Here is a 27,243-nt window from a genome sequence, read left to right on the forward strand (position 1 = left end):
TTTATATCTGTGACATGGTAATAGCAGTTTCCATATGTGTCCTTCTGAAGATGGTCGTTTAGACCGAAACATGTAAAAGATGAAAGACAAAAAAACAACAACTTTAATCAATCACACTGGATGGTGGTTAAAAATCTTATATACAATTACTAATGTCACGGGCCAGGATGAACCAAATTAAGTCCAAATTTACGAAATTTATCAGAAAAACAATTCAGGACACAAATATGGATCTCACATCTTACTAGATCTGCAACTTTTACTAGAAATACATTTCGATATAGTGCAGGCCCCATATTTAACGAACAGATAAAAGCAAAATAACCCTTTGCTGTAGAGTGACTGCTTACAACATACGATCGAGAGGGATGTAACAAGGGTGTCTCTCAAAATTAATTACACGACTTTTCAGTCGCTAATAAGATTCTCCAAAAACCTGTCCGAAAATTAACGGCTAGACGTGCTACGATTTGATCGGCAGCCAATGTTGGGACATTGACTCTTGCTGCTTACTGCATTCAGATGCGGGTAAATTTGGAGCATGCAGAAGCCACATAAGTTCCGCTTTCGCGCCAGACGGCGCGCAGACATGGCGGGTACAGTCCCCTACAACAGTGATGCTCAGCCTCTGTGAGACCGCGGCCCGGCGGTTGAGAAACACTACTCTACAACAGAGATGCTCAGCCTCTGTGAGACCGCGGCCCGGCGGTTGAGAAACACTACTCTACAACAGAGATGCTCAGCCTCTGTGAGACCGCGGCCCGGCGGTTGAGAAACACTACTCTACAACAGAGATGCTCAGCCTCTGTGAGACCGCGGCCCGGCGGTTGAGAAACACTACTCTACAACAGAGATGCTCAGCCTCTGTGAGACCGCGGCCCGGCGGTTGAGAAACACTACTCTACAACAGAGATGCTCAGCCTCTGTGAGACCGCGGCCCGGCGGTTGAGAAACACTACTCTACAACAGAGATGCTCAGCCTCTGTGAGACCGCGGCCCGGCGGTTGAGAAACACTACTCTACAACAGAGATGCTCAGCCTCTGTGAGACCGCGGCCCGGCGGTTGAGAAACACTACTCTACAACAGAGATGCTCAGCCTCTGTGAGACCGCGGCCCGGCGGTTGAGAAACACTACTCTACAACAGAGATGCTCAGCCTCTGTGAGACCGCGGCCCGGCGGTTGAGAAACACTACTCTACAACAGAGATGCTCAGCCTCTGTGAGACCGCGGCCCGGCGGTTGAGAAACACTACTCTACAACAGAGATGCTCAGCCTCTGTGAGACCGCGGCCCGGCGGTTGAGAAACACTACTCTACAACAGAGATGCTCAGCCTCTGTGAGACCGCGGCCCGGCGGTTGAGAAACACTACTCTACAACAGAGATGCTCAGCCTCTGTGAGACCGCGGCCCGGCGGTTGAGAAACACTACTCTACAACAGAGATGCTCAGCCTCTGTGAGACCGCGGCCCGGCGGTTGAGAAACACTACTCTACAACAGAGATGCTCAGCCTCTGTGAGACCGCGGCCCGGCGGTTGAGAAACACTACTCTACAACAGAGATGCTCAGCCTCTGTGAGACCGCGGCCCGGCGGTTGAGAAACACTACTCTACAACAGAGATGCTCAGCCTCTGTGAGACCGCGGCCCGGCGGTTGAGAAACACTACTCTACAACAGAGATGCTCAGCCTCTGTGAGACCGCGGCCCGGCGGTTGAGAAACACTACTCTACAACAGAGATGCTCAGCCTCTGTGAGATCGCGGCCCGGCAGTTGAGAAACACTACTCTACAACAGAGATGCTCAGCCTCTGTGAGACCGCGGCCCGGCGGTTGAGAAACACTACTCTACACACAACCCACCACTTATTCTTCTTCCGATTGGTGCCTTCGACGTTTAAACACTCATTTGAAGGTACAGCCAGACTTGCATATAACGGAATCCTAAAGTATCTCGACATTCTTCCCGAAACTTGACGCGTAACTGTGAAGGGTCAGACGGGATAATAGAGAATATGAAGTAGGAAGTGGAGACAATGAGCAGAAAAGATGCAAGGGAGAGAGGTTACGAAATTAAACGAGAACTTCTGGGAAGAAACAATCATTTACTTTCACTGTAATTTGAGTATTTTATACTAAGAACTGGAAGGACAACTTTAGTACGTATGTGTAATGAAGTCAATATAACAATACATTCTGGGACGCTGCAATGTTGGTATTACTGATGTCAGTTATAGATGACGTGCACCGCTGAGATGGTCTCAGATGGCACGATAAACATGTCACGCTTTCTGAAGATCGGTTCGGACATTCAGGTAATATTAAGGTTATTCAAAGAGTAGGAGTAAGGTAAAGATATCCCTGCAACTGGCCGTAAAGGCCCACAGGGTTGAGAGGTTGAGGTTCCCAAATTTTCTAGACGATCGTCTCACAGATGGCGGCGAGGTTGTCACCCTTACGCGAGGAAGATTCCTCGTACTCATTTCTGTTAGAGGCTGAGTTGACCGCAGGGACATAGTACGGCTGGGATGATTAGGTCGAGTGAACAATGCAATGACCTCATTGGGTAACGAATCCGCGACCTTCCGGCTTGCAGCATAGTATCTCGACAATCTTAGAGGCTGCAGTGTTGGTATTGCTACTGGGAAGGAATTATGATCTGTGCCGTTCAGATGATCTCAGATGGCATAATGTACATACCAAGTTTCATGACGATCGGTTCAGGAATTCAAGTAATATTAAGGGTATTAGTTCAACAATCTGAGACGCTGTAGTGTTGGTACTACTGATCACGCATTTATTAAGTATGCCATTGAGAAGCCTCAGATGGCGTCATATGAAGATTGGTACAGGCGTTCAAGCAGTATTAAGGAGTCGCCTTCGCAATTTTGAAATGCTCTGTTTGCATTACTTATGCGAGGGATGTATAAATTACATTGTTGAGAGGGCCTCAGGTGCCATGACTAGGGCCCGGATTTTTTGAAAATGCATATTTTGATGGATTTTGGTCGTTATTGCATATTCTAAACGTAAGAGCATATTTCTGCATATATGTTGGAATTAAGGATAATTTTAATATTGTCTAACAAAATCGGTTTTGCCTGTGTTTTGGACATCCCTTGCCAGTTGCTATTTTCACCCCTCTGAATAACGGTACTTTTCCAACTTACAATACAAGCAGGTGGCTTGGCTATTTCGAAAGGGAGGGGGTGGGATTTTCCTGCATTTCTTTGACCACCACAGCAGACAGTAGCATCAGAGGGTTGGTCTCGAGAGAAGTCTCTTCAGTTCATGTGTTACTCTTTACTTTAATAGTCTGCATCAAAAAAGTGTTCGTGTACTGAAAATGCCCAAAGAAAAGTGCAGCAGGAGAAATTTAAAAAAATCGGGTGTCGGGTAATAGTGACTTTTCAACAGACAGTGTCGTCGTGTACTGTCAAGTTTGCGCAAAGGAAGTAAAAAGTGAAAAGGAATTTCAACTTGAACAACACTCAAGAACGACTGCACATATTGCGGCAAAGAAGGGGAAGAAGAACAGCACACCACAACAACTGCTTCTTACACAGGTCAAACCCAAGTCCTCTGTTAATACATTTTCAATCGATCTATGTAAGGCTTTAGTACGCAGCAACATTCCACGGAACAAATTAAGCAATCCAGTTCTGCGATCATTTCTGGAGAAATATTGTGTACTTTCTGACATCGGAGGGAACTGTGTCTGGATATCGGTGGATGAGACAACCGATTTATGTGGCCCTTACATAGCAAATTTCGTAGTTGGTAAGCTACATCCAGACGAACCCGGCAACCCTCATCTTCTTGCTTGCGAAGTACTGGAGAAAACCAACCATAGCACAATAACAAGATTTGTAAATGATTCTCTGCGACTACTACGGCCATCTGAAATTGAGAATAATTGTTGTAAGGTGCTTGTGTTACTCACAGATGGAGCTTCCTATATGTTGAAAGCAGCGAAGGCCTTATAAGTATTTTATCCAAATCTTATACAGTAAAACCTGTTTTAACGGAATCTTAAGGGACCAGAAAAAATTTCCACTGAAGACAGGTTTCCGTTTAATCAAGGTATACTATAATAACTAAACCAGGACATAAACGTATGTGAGCCAAAACAAAACAACATGCTCATTAATTTATTCACACTATAATCATTTAACACATGCAAACATTACACTGAACAGGAAAAAATTGCAGTACTCACTTTTTATAATTTTACCAGAACTCCGGCAGAGTTTTTTGCACGCAGTTTACTCTCTTGGCTGCCTGACTTTCCAAAAAACACTTTAGCTTGAGAAATTAGAGTAAGCATGTCTGAATCATTCCGTTGCACGGCAAACTCCTGCACTACCTTTAAACTGTTGGCAGCATCCTGATAAGTCTTCACTCTACACCTTTCTTCTTCTATCACAATGTCATTTTCCTCTTCTTCCTCTTCCTCCTCCTCCTCTCTTCCTTTTCGATTTTCTCTAAAATTCTCAACTAATACATTGATATCCATTGTGTCTGGTTCTGTTTGCACATCTTTGTCTATGTTGATGTGGTCCTCAGCATTGCAAGTAATGAAAGCAGCTTCATTCATGCAATGTTGCAAGTCCTTCTGGTCATTCTCATTTTCTACACTAGGACTAACTTCTACCGTAGAAAATCCTGCCTTTTCGAAACACTTTGTCACAGTTTCTGGTACGTAACAACTTCTTTACTGCTTGACGTATCCAAATAACCGCATCTAGAACCGAGACAGTCCCTGCAAGTTCAGAGGCGGATGATGTAGAATCTATATTGACGAGCAAAGATTGCATTAATAATTTACGATAGTGGATCTTAACATTCCGAATGATGCCCTGATCCATTGGTTGAGAAACACTAGGGGTGTTTGGAGGGAACCAAGCAAGTCGCACGTTGGAAAGTTCGATATGGGGGGTGGCATGTTGCATTATCCAAGAACAACAAAACATGCCGGTTTTGCATTTTCATTCTACCATTGAAGGCCGTTAACCATTCCTCCACGATCTGTGACGTCATCCATGCCTTTTTGTAGGATCTCCACTCAACGGGAAGTTTCTGTAGTATGTCCATGTTTCGGAAGCATCGTGGCTTTGCTGCCTTGCCAATCACTAAGGTTTTCTCCATTTCACCTGACATAAAACCACATAGAAAAAGAGTCAATCTTTCTTTGCGCAGTTTTCCTCCCAGCCATTTTTCACCTTTCAGACAAAGCGATTTATTCGGAAGCGCGCGGAAGAACAGTCCAGTCTCATCACCGTTCGCTATGTTTTCAAGTTCATATCCCTCGATTATGGATGGCAATTTAGCTTCCCATTCCTCAATGGTCTCACTATTTACATCACTTGATTCACCACAAAGTTCATTAAAAACTATCCGATGTCTTTTGCGAAAACTCTCCAACCATCCGTTAGATGCTTTGAATTCAGTCTTCCCCAGTTTTTCAGCGACTTTTTTTAGCATATTCCTGTACCACAGGACCCGACAACCGTGATTTTTCGCCCTCACACTGACACACCACTCCCACACTATTTCATTAACGTCTTCGTTTGCAGTTTTCTTAAGTTCTTTTCTTATTTTTTCATTAGCACAAGTTTCCCACCGCTTCAAAATGTCCGTTTTCTTCTTTAGAATCTCATACAGTTGAGTTTTACCGACGTTAAACATCTTCATGATCTGCTTAACAGACAATTAATCTCGCTCACTCGCATGAATCACTTTTAATCTTGTGTTAAGATCAAGCACAACTCTTGTCTTTGTAGCCATGATGACAACTGCTAGACTAAAGTAAAACTGTAGGCCTAGAGCCCTTACTGAATACAGTTTCCAGAAGGGGAAAACAATTCTGCTGAATCTCAGTGCAGGTAGTGCAGTAGCGTTAGAAGCTTATTTTAAAGAGTTAGGGAAAACAAAATTCTGTAGAATGTATGGGATGCCTAAAATTATTCTAAACGATGCATTCCGGAACACTGGAAATTTTCCGTATAAAGGCTTATTTCCGTTGTCCGCGTTAGACAGTTTCCGTTTAATCCAGGTTATTTAACATTTTTTGAGCCCCAAAGTCAAGGGACCTGAAAATATTTCCGTTTAAGACAGATTTCCGTTTAAGGTAGGTTTTCCTGTACATGTAACCTGTTTAGCGCACAGATTACACCGTATGGCAGAAAAAAATACGTGCAGTTTCCAGCTGTTAACGATTTAATTGCAAGTGGGAACAAACTGTTTCTGAAAGCACCGGCTCGAGTCCAGTTCTACAAAGATTGCCTACCTCAGGTTCCTCTGCCACCTGAACCTGCCCTAACTACGTGGGGGACATGGATATCCGCAGTTTCATTTTATCAGGAGAATTTCAATCAAGTAAAAGAAGTTGTTACAAAACTTGAAGACGTGTATGCATGTGTCCGTGAAGCAAAAGTGGTGTTTGGAAGTGATACTGTTTATCAAGATGTGAATTTTATCCATGCACATTTTTCTACAGTTTCAAAAGCCATTGAGAGCTTAGAATCCTGGGGTGCACTCCTTCACGACTCACTTGAACTCGTTCAGAAAGCAACTTGTTCACTGAATTGCGCTCCAGGCGAAATTGGAGAGACGATTAAATGCGAGTTAGAAGTTGTGTTGAATTCGAACCCAGGACTAAAAAAGATTCAGTCAGTCAGTACTTGAGTGGAATTAGGGTATCTCTGCCAGATGAATGTTCCGAACCTTTGGCGCCAGTGTATAAATACTGTCCAATCACGTCAGTTGATATAGAAAGATCATTCTCAGCCTATAAACTCATTTTGACGGATAATAGACGCCGTTTGTCTCCAGAAAACATTGAAAGACTTCCACTTGCCTATTGTTATGCTATTTTATTTGCATTACAAATTTCATCAACTTAAGTCACAAGCCTTCAAGGCCTGGTATGACTAAACGGCATTTCCACCTACTCCCAGGTCTACCCACGTCTCTTCTCCATCCAGACAATCCAGAACGCATTTCGACAACCTATAATCCTCCATTCTTTCCATGTACTGTAACCAACTGTTATTTATTTGCATTTACTCAGTTACTTTAGACATTCCAAATTCTGATCTTAATGATTCAATAAATTATCTGGCCTGGTGCATCTTGCAACCAATCTATGGAACTTCATTGTAGCCGATTCTATATTTTGTGGACTTTTCTTAGTAAGTACCCACGTTTCACGTCCATGCATCAATGTCGGAAGCATCCATCAAAAAAGAAAACTCCGTGGCTTGTAGTTCGCAAGCGAACTATACCACCGACCGAGCGACCGCCGCTTGTCGGCGAGTTAGTGCTAAGTTTTGTGGATAGAGGGTGCCGCGTGGTCAGTGCAACGAATCCCCACGTACGTTAACTTCAGTTTTCTAGACCGGACCCGCAATTTCCTTCAAATATCTCCTCAATTATCCTAGCGAGGCTGAGTGGACCCCGTTCCAGACCCATTACTTCTCAGAAAAACTGGTAGCGTCGGGAACCGAACCCGGGACCTCTGGATCTGTAGGCAGGAACGCTGACCACTAGACCGCAGAGGCGGTCGCTTTATAAAATTTCAGTTGTCTTCCCCCCTTTTATGAATGTTTGCTACAAATGTCACACACCAGAAATTCGCGCTCCATACGTGGGGTACATTTCCCTACTGCTGAATAATAAGCCAACATCTACAAAACTTCAGTTCAGCAGCTTCCCCCTCCCGTCTCTCCCTTTGCCTGTAGTAGTTCCCATATATTAAACCATTCTGTTCATATTTTGTTGACCGTCGACCTTTACCCTCTGCACGCCACCGGCCTATTAGATCGGTTCGACGTACTTGACTTAAAACTGCCGGAGCCGAAACGATCGGCATCATATTAATTACTTAGTAGGGAATTTCTGTCAACAGATGGCATCCAATGACATACACGAATAATTAAGAGCCAGTTTTCATGTTGACTATATCTGTGGTCATTTGAAGGTTACAGAAGAATTCTGAGATTTCATGTGAAAAGGCATTAACCTCCAAGTACGATTGGCGTTTCTTGGGCGTGGTTCTATGTAGGGACTTGAAGTAGCTGGGCGGTAAGGGATTCGAATCTCGTCTTCAGATAGACTATCGTGCCTCAGGGTTTCCAAGCAGAAGCTGACCACAGTCCTCTCCTTCCGCGTCTCTCCCTTCGTCAGACGCTATGGAATGAGTCTACGAATTAAGGGCGCAAACGCATTTTTTGGAAAACGGACCGAGCATTCCACAATGCCTCAATATATCGCAGAACAGCACGTAAAAATAACGAACTTTCTTATAGCAGAACCCGAAAGTTCAAAGCCACAAATACAAAGGCCCGACAATGTACATTATCCTTGACGAGTTCCACCACCTGGCATCCTGTCTTGTCTCTTTATAATTCAATTTAATGTTATAACCAATTAGCTACTGCGAAGCACCTGTCTTACACTTTTAAACATTCCGGATAAAGTAAAAACAGTAAAGATATCTCTGTAACAGGCCGTGGAGGCCCATAGGGTTGTGAGACGTTGAGGCGCCCGCATTTTATAGACAATCGACTCACAGATGGCGGTGAGGTTCTCAGCCTTACACGCCGGCCGCCCTTTACCCCATGAATATTCCTGGTACTCATTTCTGTTAGCGGCTGAGTCGACCCCAGGGCCATAGTGCGGCTGGAAGGCTTAGGTAAATTGAAAAAATCAATCTCATCGGGATTCAATCCAGCGACTTTCTGGCTTGTAGCATAGTGAAACATTCCAAGTATCAATTCAAATGTCCTTCAGGCATCGCCGTTGCGCAGATTCCGTTCCGTTCCGAGACCCTGGTGCAAATATCAATAACATAATTTTTTAAGACGAATAGTTAAATCCCTACATCATCATCATCAGTAATCTGTCAGACGACAGGTCCACAGTCTCTTCCAAAACAATTCCTCCACTTAATGCGATCTAGAGCTTTCTCCTTCAAATGACAGTATCCTCTTCTGTCCCCAAGGTCATCCAGCATCTTCTTACGTCTTCTTGTCACTTCTATCCGCCCCTCTATCTTTCCTTCAATAACTTCTTTAAGAAGGCAGTTTCTGCGTAAAACATGACCAATCCAATTAGCCTTCCGTTTTCTTACTTCGTTTAGGATATTCCTCTGCTCACTGACTCTAATTAACACTACTTCATTTCTCACATAATCGGTCCAACTGATCTCCATCCTTCTCCAACACCACATTTCGAAGCTTTCCAGATGTTTCTGATCTACTGCCCTAAGTGTCCAAGTTTCAGCCCCATACAGAGCGATGCTCCAAATGTACCATTTCACTAGTTTCTTCCTCAAATTTAAGTCCAATTTGCTGGTAAAAAGATTCTTGGCGTCCGAAGTATTTTTTGGCCAGTTGCTCAATGCAGGCCTATTCGTAACTTCCCTTCACATCCAGAAGTCTTCTCCATCCTCAGTTCGAGAACGCGACATGCCATGGTGGCAAAGGGCCTAAAAGACATAAAAAGGGGGGGGGGAGGCAAACTGAAGAAAAGCATTTTCATATTATCGTCAAGAATGGGTGTTATAGTATACGACAATACTTTTCAGAAAAGTTCTTTGCTAAACACGTGTTCATCAGTAGTCTCCATATTCGTTTACTGCAGACACAAAAATGACCAATTTACTTCGTTCTGTTCGTCTTGAACATGAATCTAGTGACAACGGATGAACTAAGATTTCGCAATGCAGAGCAACACACAAGTCAGTCAGATTCTAAAGGGTTCTAACGGAAGTATTTAGAATACCGGACGATGGCCAAAGTTCAAAAACCCAGTAATTCTGAGTACAAGGCAGCTGTTAACAAAGCTAATTAGTATCGGATGAAGTTGCAAAGAAAAATTAAATACTTTTTACCCCCAAGTCTTAATGCGTTCTAAATAATTAAAAAGAAGTGAGCGATCGTCCAAGAATTGTTACGACCAAGCGGAAGGCCGAACTCAAGATGGGTAAGATGTCACGCAGAAGGAAGAATATGGGAGGAAGTAAGGAAGGACCTGGGAAGACAAGGATATGTGGACAGACTTTATGAGACGACCCAAACAGAAGCTGAAATGTCGAAGGAGGCAGAAGACGACCATGAAGTTGTATAATGCATTAGATGGAGGTGAACGGTCAATTTCAAGCACTGACCGCCTTATCCTGGGAAAAGAGCCCCTGGTCCTCAATGGAAGATCCGAGAGCGGATGTTGACGCAGTGGCGAACAAGCTAGCTCGCAGTCTGATCACTACAGCCTACACAAACGCGATTGGAAGCTTTGCAGCGACACTATGTAATGAAGTCTTTGCGAGCGATCAGTTCTGTCAATGAGCAGCCTGTGTCTGACGTTTCGGACACTGTCTCCGTCACACCACAGAGACAGAGACAATATCCGAAACGTCGGACACTAAGTCCACGCCGACACGGCAAATCCCTCGAGAGGATTCCCTTATATACACCAGTCGGCCTACTCTCAGTTACGCTGTCCCCCAATATTATATTAATCGAAATTCGTTCAACACTTATGCAGATGAAACTAACTGCGGTCGCCGAGCGGCCTTGGGCTGCTCGAACATTAGTACCGAGGTTCGAATGCCCGTAATTTTTTGGCCTGTGAGAGTTCTCCTGCAAATGATCTATTGTTGACAAAGCCAATACATTATTCTAGAACGTATTTTGTCAAACTATTCACACGTAAAGTCATGAGAATCGGGCAAATTCAGAAATAAAATTATTCAAATTTTGGACTTACTGTCATTACGGTGCATTTTCGTGGGGTAAGAAATATGCCCTAAAATTGCATTCACATCTACTGCTAAGGGGCACATTACTTTCCCCTTGGTAAAGGTAAACTTGTCCCTGTGCTTAGCTAATTAAGCACTACTCCATGAAGTCGTTTGGGGGAGTGGACGTACACATCCACATTTTCTTGACCTCGGGCACTAGCTGGAGGTGAATGGTGAGCTTCACGCACCATATCGCTTTACATCCGGGGAAAGAGCCCGGGTACCCACTGGATAGGAGCTTGGGTGGACCCCAGGGCCGGTCTGGGGGACGGGGAGAACAGAAAATTCTTGACCATACCGGGACTAAACTCCTCGGCCGTCCAGCCCGTAGCCAGTGGCTATACCGACTGCACTATCCCGGCCATCTCCTTGTACTTTGGAAAATATATACATTGATAAATCTTCCAAATTTAAATCACATAAAATGCGAAATGAATCATCTTCATACAGGCCTACAACTTCTCTGTATGTGAAGCCTCTTTTGTGTAAAATTGAAAGAGACTGATTCGAGATAATGTGCGGCAGTGTAGCATGCACATAACCTCAAGTTCTCTCTAAATGCTGCCCTAGAGGGCCTACAGTACACTCACAATTGCCATGCCATACGAAAATGCCACGCAATTTATAAGCATCGTTAATAGCCCAGTGGTCACTACAGACACCACCTGCTTTAACATGCCGAAACTCTGCATTCTGCTCACATTGGGCATTTGTGTTAACTCACAGTTAACAGCGATTTTCTTTCTCTAAACAGCATTAAACGGCTGATCTTTGCAGCGGAGATATAATGTGTTTCCTATGAGGTAAACCCCGAATTTGTATATATTATTTAGAGAAAGTCAGTCATTAATGTCCGTGTGGAGGCGGGTTCGAATACTTCCGCCGTAGCCCTGTGAGTCGCAGGGAACCCAGTGCTTGGGGGTATAACTGGCCCACCCTGTTCCCCTGGTATATAAATACGGGATCATGTTCCTCCAGGTTGGGGTGAATCTCGAATCTGAGACAGTAAAATATGGTCATTAGTCCCGTCGAACTAGGACCCGAGAAAGGACAGACCTGTTCTCTCGTCAGAGAGGGCGCCCCACATCAACAAACCCGCAAAGACAGTAACAAAAATCTGGCCCTGAGCCCCAGGTGGGGGCTGAATACCAAGACAGACTGGGGACTGACCGTAGGTCGCAACATTACCTTGAATATGACCTGATCGGTCTTTAAAAGGTTAAGCAGTAGTGTAATATGAATGAACACTGGTCTGGGTTTCTTTCTGTCACATAATTCAAAACGACTTTTTTCTAAAAATGATACAATTACGCTGTAAACCAGAGAACATAAAATTACGGCGGATTCAGACTGCTATCGGCTCATATCATTCGTCTATTGGTATCTGTTGTAGTTGATAGAGCACATACTCACGGAGCTGAGCCCTTCTGGAGGAGCCGCCAATTCTGCAGTTACTCAAGAATTTCCCAGCATTTTATGGAACCCGAAGGTTCATTACCGTGTTCACAAGAGCCCTCCACTGCTCCCTATCCTAAGCCAGACTAATCCAATCCATACCATCCCATCCTATCTGTGTAAAATCCATTTTAATATTGCCCACCCACGCCTTAGTTTTCCCAGTGGTCTCTTTCCTTCTGACTTTCCCACCAATATTCTATAAGCATTCCACTTCTTCCCTATTCGTGCTACATGTCCTAACCACCTCATTTTCCTTGACTTGATCATGCTAATTATACTTGGAAAAGAGTATAAGTTATGAAGCAGTTGATACAGTAACTTTAGATAATCTATAACTGAACTAAAGCAAAATTACAGCAGCTCTGGACTATTATCGTACAGCCACATTCAATGCCGAGTTAACTTCTTCAGCTGATACAGGGTCGTTAAATAATTTACAAAACAATCCAAGGAAAAATTACCATTCTGCTGAAGAAGAGACACAAAACGACAGCGGTTTTGGAGTGAAGTGTCTGGCTAGAGACAGGACAGCGCGGGTTCCCTCACACACATTTACCCGTCTTCTAATCATTCTTCCGAGTCGGTTTATTTTAGGATCGCTTGTCTTGTGCACTGCCCATCCAAGTACACAAGGGTTATGAGAGGCCCATCGTAGGGTCAATGCAATACCGAAATACTCGTTATCTTACGTTTCAAGACCGTCAGCCAACATCAACATGGGTTGGTTACAAAATATTTAAATGGTTAACACGGTTTTATTAACCAACCTTCCTTATCTTGAAAAAAATAAAAGCAGGTTTATGCCTGTGTGTCTGAATGCCTGAACCACACTTTATGAAACTTGGTATGTATGTCATGGCACCCGAGCCCATCTCAACGGCTTACTTCATTGCTAGGCAACGGCTCGGTAAAAACGTTACAGCGGCAACGAATACACACGCAACAACATAACTGTTGGATGCGTCGTTTTCTATGCGGTCCGTGTTGCATCAAAAGAAGTAGACGATTAGTTTTAAGAACTTCTTTATGGTTCATATAATCAAGCTGTCAACTTTAGCGGATTGTGGGTGTCGCGTGGTCGGCGCAACGGATCCCCACGGCCGTTAATCTCGGTTTCTAGACTGGAGCCGCTATTTCCTTGAAATGGTTCCTCAGTTATCCTCACGAGGCTAAGTGGACCCCGTTCCAGACCCACTACTTCTCAGAAAATTCTGTAGGGCCGGGAATCGAACCCGGGACCTGTGGATCTGTAGCCAGGAACCCTGACCACTAGACCACAGAGGCGGTAACTTCGCCGACAAGCGGCGGTCACTCGATCAGTATAGTTCGCTTGCGGACTGCATACACGGAGTTTGTTTTGTTTGTTTGTAATCAAACTGTCAATAAACCTCAGACTATATAGGAGTCGAATGGCAAAATGCCTGGTGAACAATTAACAGGAAAAATAATAGTGGAGAGAAGAGGTCGTGGCCTAACCTGGGGCGCTATCTCGTCGCTTGTCCTGAAGGACTGAAAAACCACGATAAACCTGTCACGAGATTGGAACCGGAGACCGATCGAATAAGCACGCGTTCATGACAGAGGTAAGACGGTATCTTGCCATAGGAGAAGGACACAGATAGAAAAGCTGAAAACAGAACCGAGGTAACAAAGCTGCAAACATTACACGATGAAGGTAAGGTGGACAGGTAAAGCTTCAATACTTTGGCGCTCGGTAACAGATGGAGGAGTGTTGTCAGCTTAAGGTTCCTGTCAACATTCCCTTCCGGTACCCTCTGAGTGGAAGAATTGACTGGCTGGGCCCCGTATGTGACTGGTTCACAGACAAAGACCTATGGCTGACTGAAGGAGACTCCTCGAGAAGCCAAGAGTTGCTAGGCCACTCAACAAATTCCCAGTATTATGGAACCTGAAGGTTCACTGCCATGTTCATTAGCTTGTCAATGGTCCCCATCTTGAGCCAGATAAACCTTCCTACCAAAAGCTTATGAGCCGGGGTAGCGCAGTCGGGATAGCGACTGCCTATGGGCTGGACAACCGAGGGGTCGGAGTTCGAGCCCCGGTAGGGTCAGTATTTTCTCTTCTCCATGTGATCCAGACCGGCTAGGGGGCCCACCCAGTCTCCTATCCAATGGGTACCGGGGGCTCTTTCCCTGGGGGTAAAGCGGCAGGGGCGTCAAGCTGAGCCCTCACCTCCAGCTAGTGCCGAGGTCAAGAAAATGTGGATCTATACGTCCATTCCCCCATACGCCTTCATGGCATAGTGCTTAATTAGTTAAGCACAGGGACAACTTTGCTTTACCAAACGCCTACTGCAGTCTGATTTTTTTATTAAATTTTGGCTCGTACACGTAGCTACAGTGGGGAAACGAGAAATGCCTAAGAAACTTTTGGTTCACTGCAACCCAAGCCTATGAGCTGCTTAAGCCTGGAGACGACGACCATGCAGATCAATCGCTGTATACAACGCAAACTGGGGTTCAAACTCAGAAACTCTTGACTGTAAGAAGAGAAGCGGAATGATGCAAGAATACAGCCTTAAGAGTGGGGCTGACATTTCCAAGGCAGCGAACACAGCTACCAAACTATACGGGGTCATATCCCAGTAGACTGAGGATGCCTGAGGATAAGGTTCTGAGGAAAATATGTGTTCTGATCTAAAAGAGACGTTATATAAATTCTTCAAATATCAAAAAGCTGATCAAATAAAGATGGCCGAAGTGGGCAGATCACGTATCATACAGGGAAGAAATGAGAAATTAACATAATTTTAATCTGAATATCCAAAGAGCAGAGGCTATTTCACAGGCCTAAAGTAAATGGGAGCTCAGTATTAGAAGAAACTCTAAAGAAATTCGACTAGTTGTAGTTGCACGGCTCCCAAAGTGGTGAGACAGAAAAACGTGGCCACGAGTCCAATGACACCTGGAACCAAAAATAACTGTGCTGGCGAAGCCCAGCAACAATTTCCCCAAACGACCGGACATGACAATAGTATAGAGGATCCACTGAAACTTCAGGTTCCATCCATACAAGGCAGATGGGGGACTGTCAGTATCATGAGAACTCTGCTCCATGGAGTTTGTAAGCTAGATGCGGTAAAGTTGCACCTGTGACCAAACGCCGTGCTACTAAGGCACAATCAAGATGGTGAACATTCCTTCTGACGTAGTACAGGCACACAAAATCACAGCTTTTATTTTCTTAATCATGCACAACTCACCAACTTGGGTTACTATGAACGAATGAATGAGCGGTGGGCCATAATAATCTGGCCCTTGCACCATGACCTTCAGTGATCTACTGTACTTCCCCTTTTCATTAATCCTACACTTCGAATGAAATGTAAGGACATCATAGTAATCACTTGGATCCATAAGGAACTGGCCCAGGTGACGAAATCTTATATAAGGCACCTTTTGCAAGTGGGTCATCTGTCAATCCCAGTTCTAAAAGGTGTCCTTTTAGGTGACGGTGTCCTTTTAGGTTACAGTGTCCTGTAAATAGTGCTACCACCCACAGATCCCCTGTTCTTCTGGCAGAGGGCCCTAGTATAAGTCTAGTTACAGATTCCCAATGTTTTTTGTGATTTCTTTTCATCCAGTCCCAAAACGCTCTCTTGGCTTGGAATACCATAACTCTAACAAAAGTTGGGATACCATGCACATTGGGAGAAATGAGTAGTAGTATACATACATAAACAATTAATGTTACAAAAGCCACTCATGAGATATGTGATTCTGAACTGAAAGACTGTGGTTCAACCAAAACAGAATAATCCTTCCCAATTAGATACTCAGCCTTTAACAGAAATGAGTACCAGGAATTAATTAAATAATTTTCCTGGGGAGTAAAGCGCGGCCAGCGCGTAAGGCTGACAACCTTACCGCCATCTTTGAACCGATTGTCTAGATAGTGTGGGATCCTCAACGTCTCACAACCCTATGGGCCTTCATGGCCTGGTACAGGGATAGCTTTACTTACTTTAATTAGATACGGATCAGCTCTCTGACCTACACAACCACTGAACAAAGAATATTAGAGGCTCTAATCCTGCCGATAAAATGGATGGGCATGAAGTTTGGAAAAGCGCTTTAAATCCAAGGTTTTACTGCAGAATATCATTATATGTGGGTCTCTGTATATAAAAAATGTATTTCTAGAAGAACTAATTCTGTATACTGAATATTCTACCAGCTGGACAACTAGGAAACAGGAGTTTGACTCCTGGCATCAGGGATTTCTCTCTTCACCATACCATCCAACCAGCTCTGGGACCAACCAAAACTTCGTCCCTTTCCTTGAAGCTGACTGCTCAAGCTGTACCTCCACTCCCTCATATGTCTTCATGGCACAGTGCTTAATTAAGCACAGGGACAACTTTACCATTTATACTTTTTAGAAGTACAAACCTAGATCTACGTAATGGAAAATAAGGAAGACTAGTGGGACATCATGCTGTATCTGGGAAGTACACATTTCAAATTTCAAACTGGCTAAGGTTCTTGCTGGCAGAAAGGGACTAGGAACCCCTGCCAGAGGAGGGACGACCTCGCTGACAGAAAAGACTAACTATTAGATACCACTGCCAGTAAGAGGTAAGAGGTTGGAACCTCGCTGGCAGAAAGGGACTGATAGTAAGCACCAGTACCGGTAGGGTATGGAGATAGTAGAAATTAAAGGGGGACGCACAATGGACCAGTTACCGGTTTAACTGCATGGGGAAACCCACCCCCTCAATACGGGATACGGAACTGGCTAAGGTTAATAATGCATGGACCTATACCTCCACTCCTGATTAACCTCCGTAGTGTGGTACTTATTTATGCAATGCGACAACTTCACTTCTTTCCTAAAATGACATGACACTTGCTGTTATTGGGTATTCAATCAATTTCAAAGATACATCAGCGATCTACTTTCGTAATATCAGGAAATACAGCATGTTATTGTGTACATGGGTTTGACATCAGTGTGTATACAACTCCAAATAACTTATGAACTACTACGCAGATTTTGATTAAATTTGGTATTAAACATCATGCCACATCACCTTTGTAATATCAGATTTCCTTTCATAATGTGTATTTGTACCAACCGTCTTACAGTGCACACAATTTCACTTTTCTCTTTACTACATGTTTCGGCACTAATGTGCCATCTTCAGGTGTGGTTTTGTTTACGTCAAACCATTGCACTGTATGCCATCATGTCTCCTTTATAAAGTGATTAAAATGTAAATATGTCATGTATAATAATAAAATTTATATATTAAAACTTTTCAAGATTTATCATCTATATGTCGCGCTTCAAATTCGCGAGTTACGTCAATCCTCTCCTATGGGAGTTCTCTTCCTATATTCTTGTGTACATCTGCAACGTGAAAATGTTACTCATTAATACCACGTTCCGACTTCTATCTGTTACGTGTGGTTTTACAATGTTTAATACTCACTGTGTCCTGTGTTGTGTCCTTGCGTTGTGTTGCTGGATATGTGTGTGTGCTGTCTTCATATTGATTGAGTTATATGATGTTGTGGGGGTAGGTGGTGGGGTGTTGGTTATGTTGTTCTGTTTAATAGTGTGTAATTCGTGAAATATTGGGTTATATATTTCTTTATTAATATTGTTCATATGCGTGTTTTCCCTTGTTGTTCTGTATATATGATAGTTTTCTAATGTGTTTAAATATTGTCCTTTCTTATTCGTTGCTATGATATCCATAGTGTTTTCTATAGTACCATATGCATGTCCTGTGTTTAATATGTCTTCTGAGTATCCTGTATTGCTGTTATTGTGTCTTAGGTCGTGTATGTGTTCTTTGTCTCTGGTATTAAATTTCCTCCCAGTTTGTCCTATATATTCCATGGGGCAATCTACTATATTATACTATACTATATACCGTATTTACGCATGTATAGGCCGCGTGCGTGCATAGGCCGCAGCACAATTTTCAGACAGAAATTATAGAAAAAATAATTTTCTTGGAATATTATTTCAGGAGTAGAACACCCTGTATTACTAATTATGAATATAATTTTTTTAAATGAAGTGTGATTTCGAATATTTCGAATATAAGCCGCACCCCAGTTTTCCTCTTGAATTTTTGGCAAAAAATGTGCGGCCTATACATGCGTAAATACGGTATGCCACTACTGTTATATTTATTTATTCGTGGTCTTGATTTTAATATGTGTTGTAAATTGTTCTTAGTTCTAAATGCTATTTTCAATTTTGTGTCTCGAAATATTTTTGTTATATTTCGTGTTTCTTTTCCTATATATGTAAATGTTGCCCATTTCGTTTTTGTTTTTTGTTCTTCTGAATTCTCTGTAATGTTCTGCTTTTTTGCAATGTTTTGTTTTCTGTTATGTGTAGTTAGTTTTGTAATTATATCTGTGTTGTACTTATTATTTATGAGTATGTTATTCATAGTAGCTATCTCATTATCTTTTGCTATTCTGGTAATGGGTTAGCTATTTACTCGATCTATGAGGTATTTAATACCAGATATCTTGTGTTCTTGTGGGTGACATGAGTCACTTGGTATTATTATGTCTGTTGCTGTGTGTTTGTGGTGGATTGAAAATTGCAGATTGGCGATATGATTATAGAATTTAATACACTGCAACCAACGATACATTTCACAAAGGAGAAAGAGAACCATAAATCTATAAATTTCCTAGACATAGGAATATATTCATTCATTCATCAGTAATCTCTTCCAATCTCAGTCTCTTCCAAAACAGTTCCTCCACTTAAAGTGATCTTCTGTTTTTGGAAAGAGACTATCCAGGAAAGGTGATAATGTGGTAGTTTTTCCATTTGCTTTCCACAAGGAATATATAGAGGAATAGAAAGTTTGCAATTTTCAATCCACCGCAAACACACAGCAACAGACATAATAATACCAAGTGACTCATGTCATCCACAAGATAGCTGGTATTAAATACCTCATAGATCGCGTAAATAGCTACCCCATTACCAGAATAGCAAAAGATAATGAGACAGCTACTATGAATAACATACTCATAAATAATAAGTACGATACAGATATAATTACAAAACTAACTACACAACAGAAAACGAAACATTACAAAAAAGCAGAACATTACAGAGAATTCAGAAGAACAAAAAACAAAAACGAAATGGGCAACATTTACATATATAGGAAAAGACACAAGAAATATAACAAAAATATTTCGAGACACAAAATTGAAAATAGCATTTAGAACTAAGAACAATTTACAACACATATTAAAATCAAGACCACGAATAAATAAATATAACAATAGTGGCATATATAGTATAGTATAGTATAATATAGTAGATTGCCCCATGGAATATATAGGACAAACTGGGAGGAAATTTAATACCAGAGACAAAGAACACATACACGACCTAAGACACAATAACAGCAATACAGGATACTCAGAAGACATATTAAACACAGGACATGCATATGGTACAATAGAAAATACTATGGATATCATAGCAACGAATAAGAAAGGACAATATTTAAACACATTAGAAAACTATCATATATACAGAACAACAAGGGAAAACACACATATGAACAACATAAATAAAGAAATATATAACCCAATATTTCACGAATTACACACTATTTACACAGAACAACATAACATCCCACAACATCATAACTCAATCAATATGAAGACAGCACACACACATATCCAGCAACACAACGCAAGGACACAACACAGGACACAGTGAGTATTAAACATTGTAAAACCATATGTAACAGATAGAAGTCGGAATGTGGTATTAATTAGTAACATTTTCACGTTGCAGATATACACAAGAATATAGGAAGAGTACTCCCATAGGAGAGGATTGACGTAACTCGCGAATTTGAAGTGCGACATATAGATGATAAATCTTGAAAAGTTTTTATATATAAACTTTATTATTATACATTTTAATCATTTTATAAAGGAGACATGATGGCATACAGTGCCATGGTTTGATGTAAACAAAACCACACCTGAAGATGGCACATTAGTGCCGAAACATGCAGTGAAGAGAAAGGTGAAATTACGTGCGCTGTAAGACGGTTGGTACAAATACACATCATGAACGTGAATCAGTGCAACAGGACGCTAAAATATAACACTATTAATCAGATTTCCTATTTTAAATAATATCAACATGGTGATTACACAATCTTCTAAGGTGAAAGTGATATCACTACAACTTAATGCAGTTTTCTGATATTTTGTGCAGTAACACAGCCTTAAAAAATGTTGAGACCTTACTTTTGTAGGATGTAAAATAACTGGCGGCCTACCAAACCTATACCTGGTTTCCCCTTTGAAGCTTGTAACTAATGAACCAACTGGGCTAAGCATGTGAATTTTTTCTACAGACATAGTTTAGTAACGTGGATCCATATAGTGTATAAAAATATTTCATGTTAGAATCAGAAACATGATGATGGTCTTATAATCTGAGATTTGTTAAAATTCAGTTGCAATGGGAAGATATTTTGGAAATGGATTATTGCCCTTGAACACTAACACACATACTTTAACAAGCGCAATGCTTAAAACAATGACCTGTGTCACGAAGATATCGTTAATTAAATAAAGTTACAGTACATAGGGATAACAAGTTCTGACAGTTTCTGTACACTAATCCATAAAATTGACTAAATAGAAAATATATCAAAATAAAGTTCTCATACTTCAAGACTCAGCATCTAATAAGCCTCTGCAAAATGCAGGCTTCAATTTAACACAGAAGTTTCTCACTGTATGAGAGCATGCTGTAAAGTAAGACCCACATAGCAGTTAGAACTGCATCCATTCAATTACATTTTCCTGCATTTTACATGAAGTTTCATAGTTGTGCTACTACAGGTCTCTGAATTATAGCCTTGAAAATGGCAGTGTAAAGACACGGGACTGAGTTTCTGATTGCACTGACTGAGTCACTGGTGACTACCATAACCACTGTCCCCTGTATCACGATCACCATTACCACACCCATCACTATCAGCATTACTTCCTGTCAGATGATGAAGTCAAGACAATGGTGAAAATACAGTTCCATTAACAAGATGCATAGTTCAATTGAGATTGTACTCATGAAACTACCTGATGCTGGTTTAAGTGAATACATGACAAGTCATTACGTTGAGAATTTTATGAAATTTCGTAATGCAGTTCAAGGAAAATGCTCTTTTTCAATATACAGTAGAACTTGGTTATAACGTCATCAAAGGGACCTAAAAATAGTGTCGTTATAAACGAATGTCATTGTAACCGAAATGGGCACTTCCACAGTAGCCTTATGTTAGTCACGTAAAAATGTACCAAAAACCGAGTTAAAACGTTGCATTTTTTAGTGAAATACATAGTTAAGTACAGACTAACGTAACATTAACGTGGAATTGCCCAAATGTGTAATATCAAAGACATATTACAGCGCTTTTCACTGACAATACACACCGCACTAATACTGTATATTAAAGGTAGGCCTACTCACCAAATTACAGTAGATTACATCAATTGTTGTGCCTTACTGTACCTAGATACGAGTACAGTAATCAGTTATCTTCATCTGTTTCCTGTTACTTGCCCAATACACACTTTCTAAATTACGTTCAATGTCCATATCAGAAAAATTCAGGAATGAAAATGACGTTACATACGAGGTTGATGCATTTGTGCATGTCGTACTAAGCAAGGTATAAAAACAGTTGCTTTATGAGGAATTAGTTCGTACCATTGAATATTTGACGCAATAGACAAGGTGTCGCAGAAACCGATGTTGCTATAACCAAGTTTTACTGTATATTATTCACATGGAAGAGAAAATGGGAGGCATTACCTTTCTCCGTGTTCCCATACAACTCACCCTGTTGCATGTAACCCCAAATTTCACAAAATAAGCCTATGAGAAGATTCTGTTGCACATTCTCACTATAAACACAAATAGCTTATTGAGTTGCAGCTAAAAGCAAGTGGAATGGACAGCCACAGATATAAGAGTCAGCAATGGAGGAACAAAACTTCAACTAAACTTCAGGAAAACATGGCACTGGCAAGTATGACAAGCTATAGGATCACTCTGTCAAGGAAGACACTGAGTCAGCTGAACCCAAACAACTTTAACAGACATGTGAGTTTTCTTCTAAGCTGTTCACCATAGCGGCCACAAATATATTAAAACGATACTAGAACTTTAAGATATCATCCACCCCCCCGCGGCACTACAGCCCCAGTGGCCCTAGGCCTACCTCCATGAACTCCGTTCATTTCGGTTTTTCTAGATCTTACACATATGGTAGGACTCCTTGGGCGAGTGATCAGCTCGTCGCAAGGCCTCTACCTGTAGACAGACACAGAAAAACACACACAGACATCCATGCCCAGAGTGGAATTCGAACCCACGATCCCGGCTTCCGAGCGACTGACGCCTTAGACCGCTCGGCTTAAAATATCATAACGACCATGAATTCTAATGACCAACCGTTCACCATGCAGTGACACTGACCACCTGAGTCCCCCCACATTCCCATGTGGTTGAGGCTGGGATGGAGCACAGCTTTGTATACAACACTTATCACATCAACCTCTGATGATGAGAGTCCCTGAAATGCTTGACACCAACTCCACATTAATACAGCTGATTGTTCATGAAGACTTCACTGCCATGAAGGCTTAAAGATCTATATACATAAAACACTCGAACATGCCACTTCAACTTATCCAGTTTGAAATTAGGCTTGACCGAAAAATTAATAAAATTGCACGAATACATTTTAAAAAGAAAGGGCATATCATCAGCAAAACAAAAAGTGGCTGCTTACAGTGATATTTTGATCAGAAGTGCTGAAAAGTACTTACCGATCAAAGAAGCTAATAGACTGTGAACATTTCTCTAGTCGTACCAAAGGTGGCAGGAAGTCATCTTTATTGCCTGTTCTTACTTCAGAATCTGACATCCCGTGCACAGCTGAAAAGGAAACAGTACAAAGATCAGACAACTGTGGTAACACACATTTCAAGAGATGGACCTGCTTCCTCCTTGGTTCATTATCAATATACAGAGCTCTATCACCACTACACAGAGTTTATTTCTCTGTCTTTCAAGCCGCTCTCCCTGATTTTCTGACATTGCTTACACCAAAGACTATCTTCTTACATTCACAAGCCATAATTTTTCTGCACATCAGATAACTATGGAAAAAACTCCGTGGCCTGTAGTCCGCAACCGACCTTAACCGACCTTAACCGACCGAGCACCGCCGCTTATTGGCGAAGTTAGTGCCAACTTTAGCGGATAGAGGGTGTCGCGTGGTCAGCGCAACGGTTCCCCACGGCCATTAATTTAAGTTTTCTTGACCGGAGCCGCTACTTTTCTATTCAAGTAGCTCCTCAATTATCCTCACGAGGCTGAGTGGACCCCGTTCCAGACCCATTTATTCTCAGAAAATCTGGTAGCGCCAGGAATATAACCCAGGACCTCTGACCACTAGACCACAGAGGCGGTCGATAACTACGGAAGAATCAAGTTAGGGAATGTGGGATAACATTTTGGTGTACAACTAGATTGTAACCAATAAAAAATGCACTGGATGGGATCCATATACAAGCTCCCAAAAACGTCTTGGTTTAAGACTTCCTACTTCATTCATTCATCAGTAATCTGTCAAGACGACAGGTCCACAGTCTCTTCTAAAACAGTTCCTCCACTTGATGCGATCTAGAAATTTCTCCTTCAAATGAAAGTATCCTCTTCTGTCCCCAAGGTCATCCAGCATCTTCTTATGTCTTCTGGTCACTTCTATCCGCCCCTCTATCTTTCCTTCAATAACTTCTTTTAACTTCCTACTTATTACATTCTTTTTAATCCGTTTTTTATTAATGGTGTCAGTATCAAGGCCATACAGTGTCGATGATACGATGATTAATTAATGTGGAACAGTTGGTGGAATGAGACTTTACTGGAGAAACTGAAGCACGCCAAGAAAATCTGTCCCAGTGCCATTCTCATATTAAATAGTGAGGCCATCAGAATTGCATATATCAGATTAACTTCTTAAAATTAGAAGATGCAGGCAGCATATACTTCTAAATCACTGCTACCTCTCTACCATCTTATGCAGTGTAACATCTCTGAAGACTGTAATCTTGATAAATCTCCAAAGTCACACACCACAATACGTCAAACATTTCTACCTTTATACTGGTTGCTGTATGCTACCAAATCATATTACATAATATTTAAATGCATTTCCGACTCAAAAAAAAATCCTTAAATTATAAAAGACAACTACTACTTTGGACAAGTAATTTGCAGTTTATTCAGCAACAAAAGAGAGACCAGGAGACACCAACAGTCTCTTCCCTTCTATTGCAGACACCTATCGTACTGCTGCAGAACCACTCACACTTTCCAGAGTCAGACATTATTTTCCATTGTACTTCGCTGATATTCACAATGTTTCAAATTAAACTCCTGAAACTTAATGGGCTCTATAATTTCAAACTTTTGGAAGTTCTTTACAAAGCAATAAAGAATGCCTTTATGTGCAGTCATGTGTGCCTCTCTGTATCTCTTATCAGTGCCTAAACCTTTGGACACTTTTTTTTTATCTGATGTGGACGACTCACTAAATACTGTCAAGACAAATCCAACTTCGGCTGATTAGTTATTTCAACGAATCCTGAGCGAGTTGGGTTCATGACACTGTGAGTACTGAGCCTATATGTCTGATGTCAGAACAACTGCCTGGGTGAAAATCACTAAGTACCTCAGTTACGACAGGTGTACCATTCGAGATTCGAATCGGGCACATCAAATACATGTCTAGAGCGAAACTGCTAGGCAATCCTTATCGATTAACTCTGACCAAAACCGAAGACAAATTATGGACACCACACCCTTTTCAGCAAGAACTCTCCAAATACATATCAGGGTGAAAAATATTCAAACAAAATTTTGTGTTGGTTCTCTCTAAGTACTAATCACTGCAACATACATTCAAACCAAGGTTTATGTTGAATAGTCTTCAAAATCAAACATGGGGAAATGAACGACCACTCCGGTACGCGTCAATGTTATACACGTTTTATCAATTACATATTGGAAGTCGAACTGAGCATCACTTACATTGGATAATGCTGTATCCACCTAACCATATGCAATGATTATAAACAACCATTAACTGTCACCACAAATCAAAACCTTTAACCGTTACGCAAAGGCGTCGGTAAAAATTCATGGAGTTCTCCCTCTACGCCCTCTATTTCCAAAGCTTAGGAGCAATAGTATCTTTATTTTCATTTATGGCTGCCTACTTCCTGTGATAATGAAATCTCCAAATGGTATTAGATACTCCTTTAAGATATGAGTATGGGAAGCATATTTATCAGCCTCTTCTGTGGATCAATAGAAGGAACCACGCCCCGATGCAAGATAAACATCACACCACAAACTTCATCTTACGCGGTTCATAGCAGTAAGTTTGGGCACACTGGTTGATAACCGAAATTTGAACAGAGGTTTCACATATACGTCTGTGCGCATGAAAGATTCAATGAACAGAAAATGTTCATACATGAAGAAAACAAACTGATTTTGTATGGTTCTAAGGGCTTGTGACAATGGTCCGGTTATCACCATACATGGTTTTCCAATGTTTTCCAGTGTCTGGAAAGAGAAATAAATTACACGTTTCCGAGTGTGACTATTCCCATCTTCTCGTAGAAGGAAATATCTCAACATAATAAGCAAGTATCTTTCCTTTTACCTGAAGAAATACAGACAGCGGGCTTCTGAAACATATATTTTGTATAAAAAAATCCCTTAAAACGGCTTGTGTGTGTAAACTTTTAGAATAACACAAAATGCAAAGCGCTAATATCTCGGTCGGATGCATATCATGAAAAATAAAAAATATACAAATAAAATAAAGGAAAGTAAAGATAAAGCTGTCCCTCTGCTTAAGTAATTAGGCACTACGCCATAAAGGCGTATGGGGAGTGGATGTATATATCCACGTTTTCTTGATCATGGCACTAGGTGGTGAGTGGTCAGCTTCATGCCCCGGCCGCTTTATTCCCGAGTACCCAATGGATAGGAAGTTGGGTGGGCCCAGAACCGGTCTGGACGACATGGAGACGTGAAAATTTTTGCCCCCACCGGGACCCGAACTCCAACCCCTTGGTCGTCCAGCTCGTAACCAGTCGCTATACCGGCTCTCTAAAGGATTGTAGCAAGACTGAAACTTGCTAAGAGTTTAACCAGAAGACTGGGAGGGCCACAGGTTGGAATAAGGCCAAAAATCCAAGTAAAATACAGGAAAACCAGGATCGTCGAAGTAAAACGTAGAGTTGTCAGTTTACATCGATAAATCAATACACTACATCGGGTGAAAGAATAGATGTTTCATTGTGGGCTACTTTACGAGGCCGTCAGCATGGAGGTTATACGGCGTCGTAGGATAGGACGAGTGACGAATTAGAAAGGATTTGGAAGGAAGCAGTGCGGGCCTAACCCAGATACTCTCCCGGTATTTGCCTGGAGGAACTGAGGAAAACCACAAAAACTTAGCAACCACTCCACCAAATATAAGTTTCAAGCAGTATGGACATATCGCCTAATATCTTTCAGTTAGTAACTTTTTGGATATTATCTATCGTTCTATTTTTGTTTAGAATGATGTTTCGGAGACTGGACTGTCTCCATTCTCAGGTATAAAGCCCACTATGATGGGTCCAATCGATAGTTGGCCTAGAGACAGGGACTCGCTCTACCGACTTGGCCCAACTGAGTTGGTTTTACACCTCAGAACGGAAACAGTAGTCCAGTCCCAAACACGTCGATTTAAATAAATATTACAATGGGTAATGCCAAAAAAATGCAATCAGTGTATTAATATACCACAGTCAGGAACTTTCAGACCTTCTTTACGTAATCTCTTGGTTGCATAAACTTATTCTTATTTCTTC

At 41.7% G+C, this 27,243-nt stretch overlaps 1 protein-coding gene across 4 annotated transcripts in view; it reads right to left on the bottom strand.

Moving 5' to 3' along the window:
- Window positions 1-27,243, bottom strand: part of LOC111867191 (serine/threonine-protein phosphatase 4 regulatory subunit 1) — a 233,129-nt gene that overhangs the window by 182,066 nt on the left and 23,820 nt on the right. For all 4 annotated transcript variants that reach the window (XM_023856799.2, XM_023856794.2, XM_023856795.2 and 1 more), the window contains one exon: window positions 23,134-23,242. In XM_023856799.2, the coding sequence (XP_023712567.1) occupies window positions 23,134-23,242 (109 nt within the window). The remainder of the gene's footprint in view (window positions 1-23,133; window positions 23,243-27,243) is intronic.

Source organism: Cryptotermes secundus, unplaced genomic scaffold (genome assembly GCF_002891405.2).
Source record: "Cryptotermes secundus unplaced genomic scaffold, Csec_1.0 scaffold518, whole genome shotgun sequence".
NCBI classification, from domain to species: domain Eukaryota; kingdom Metazoa; phylum Arthropoda; class Insecta; order Blattodea; family Kalotermitidae; genus Cryptotermes; species Cryptotermes secundus.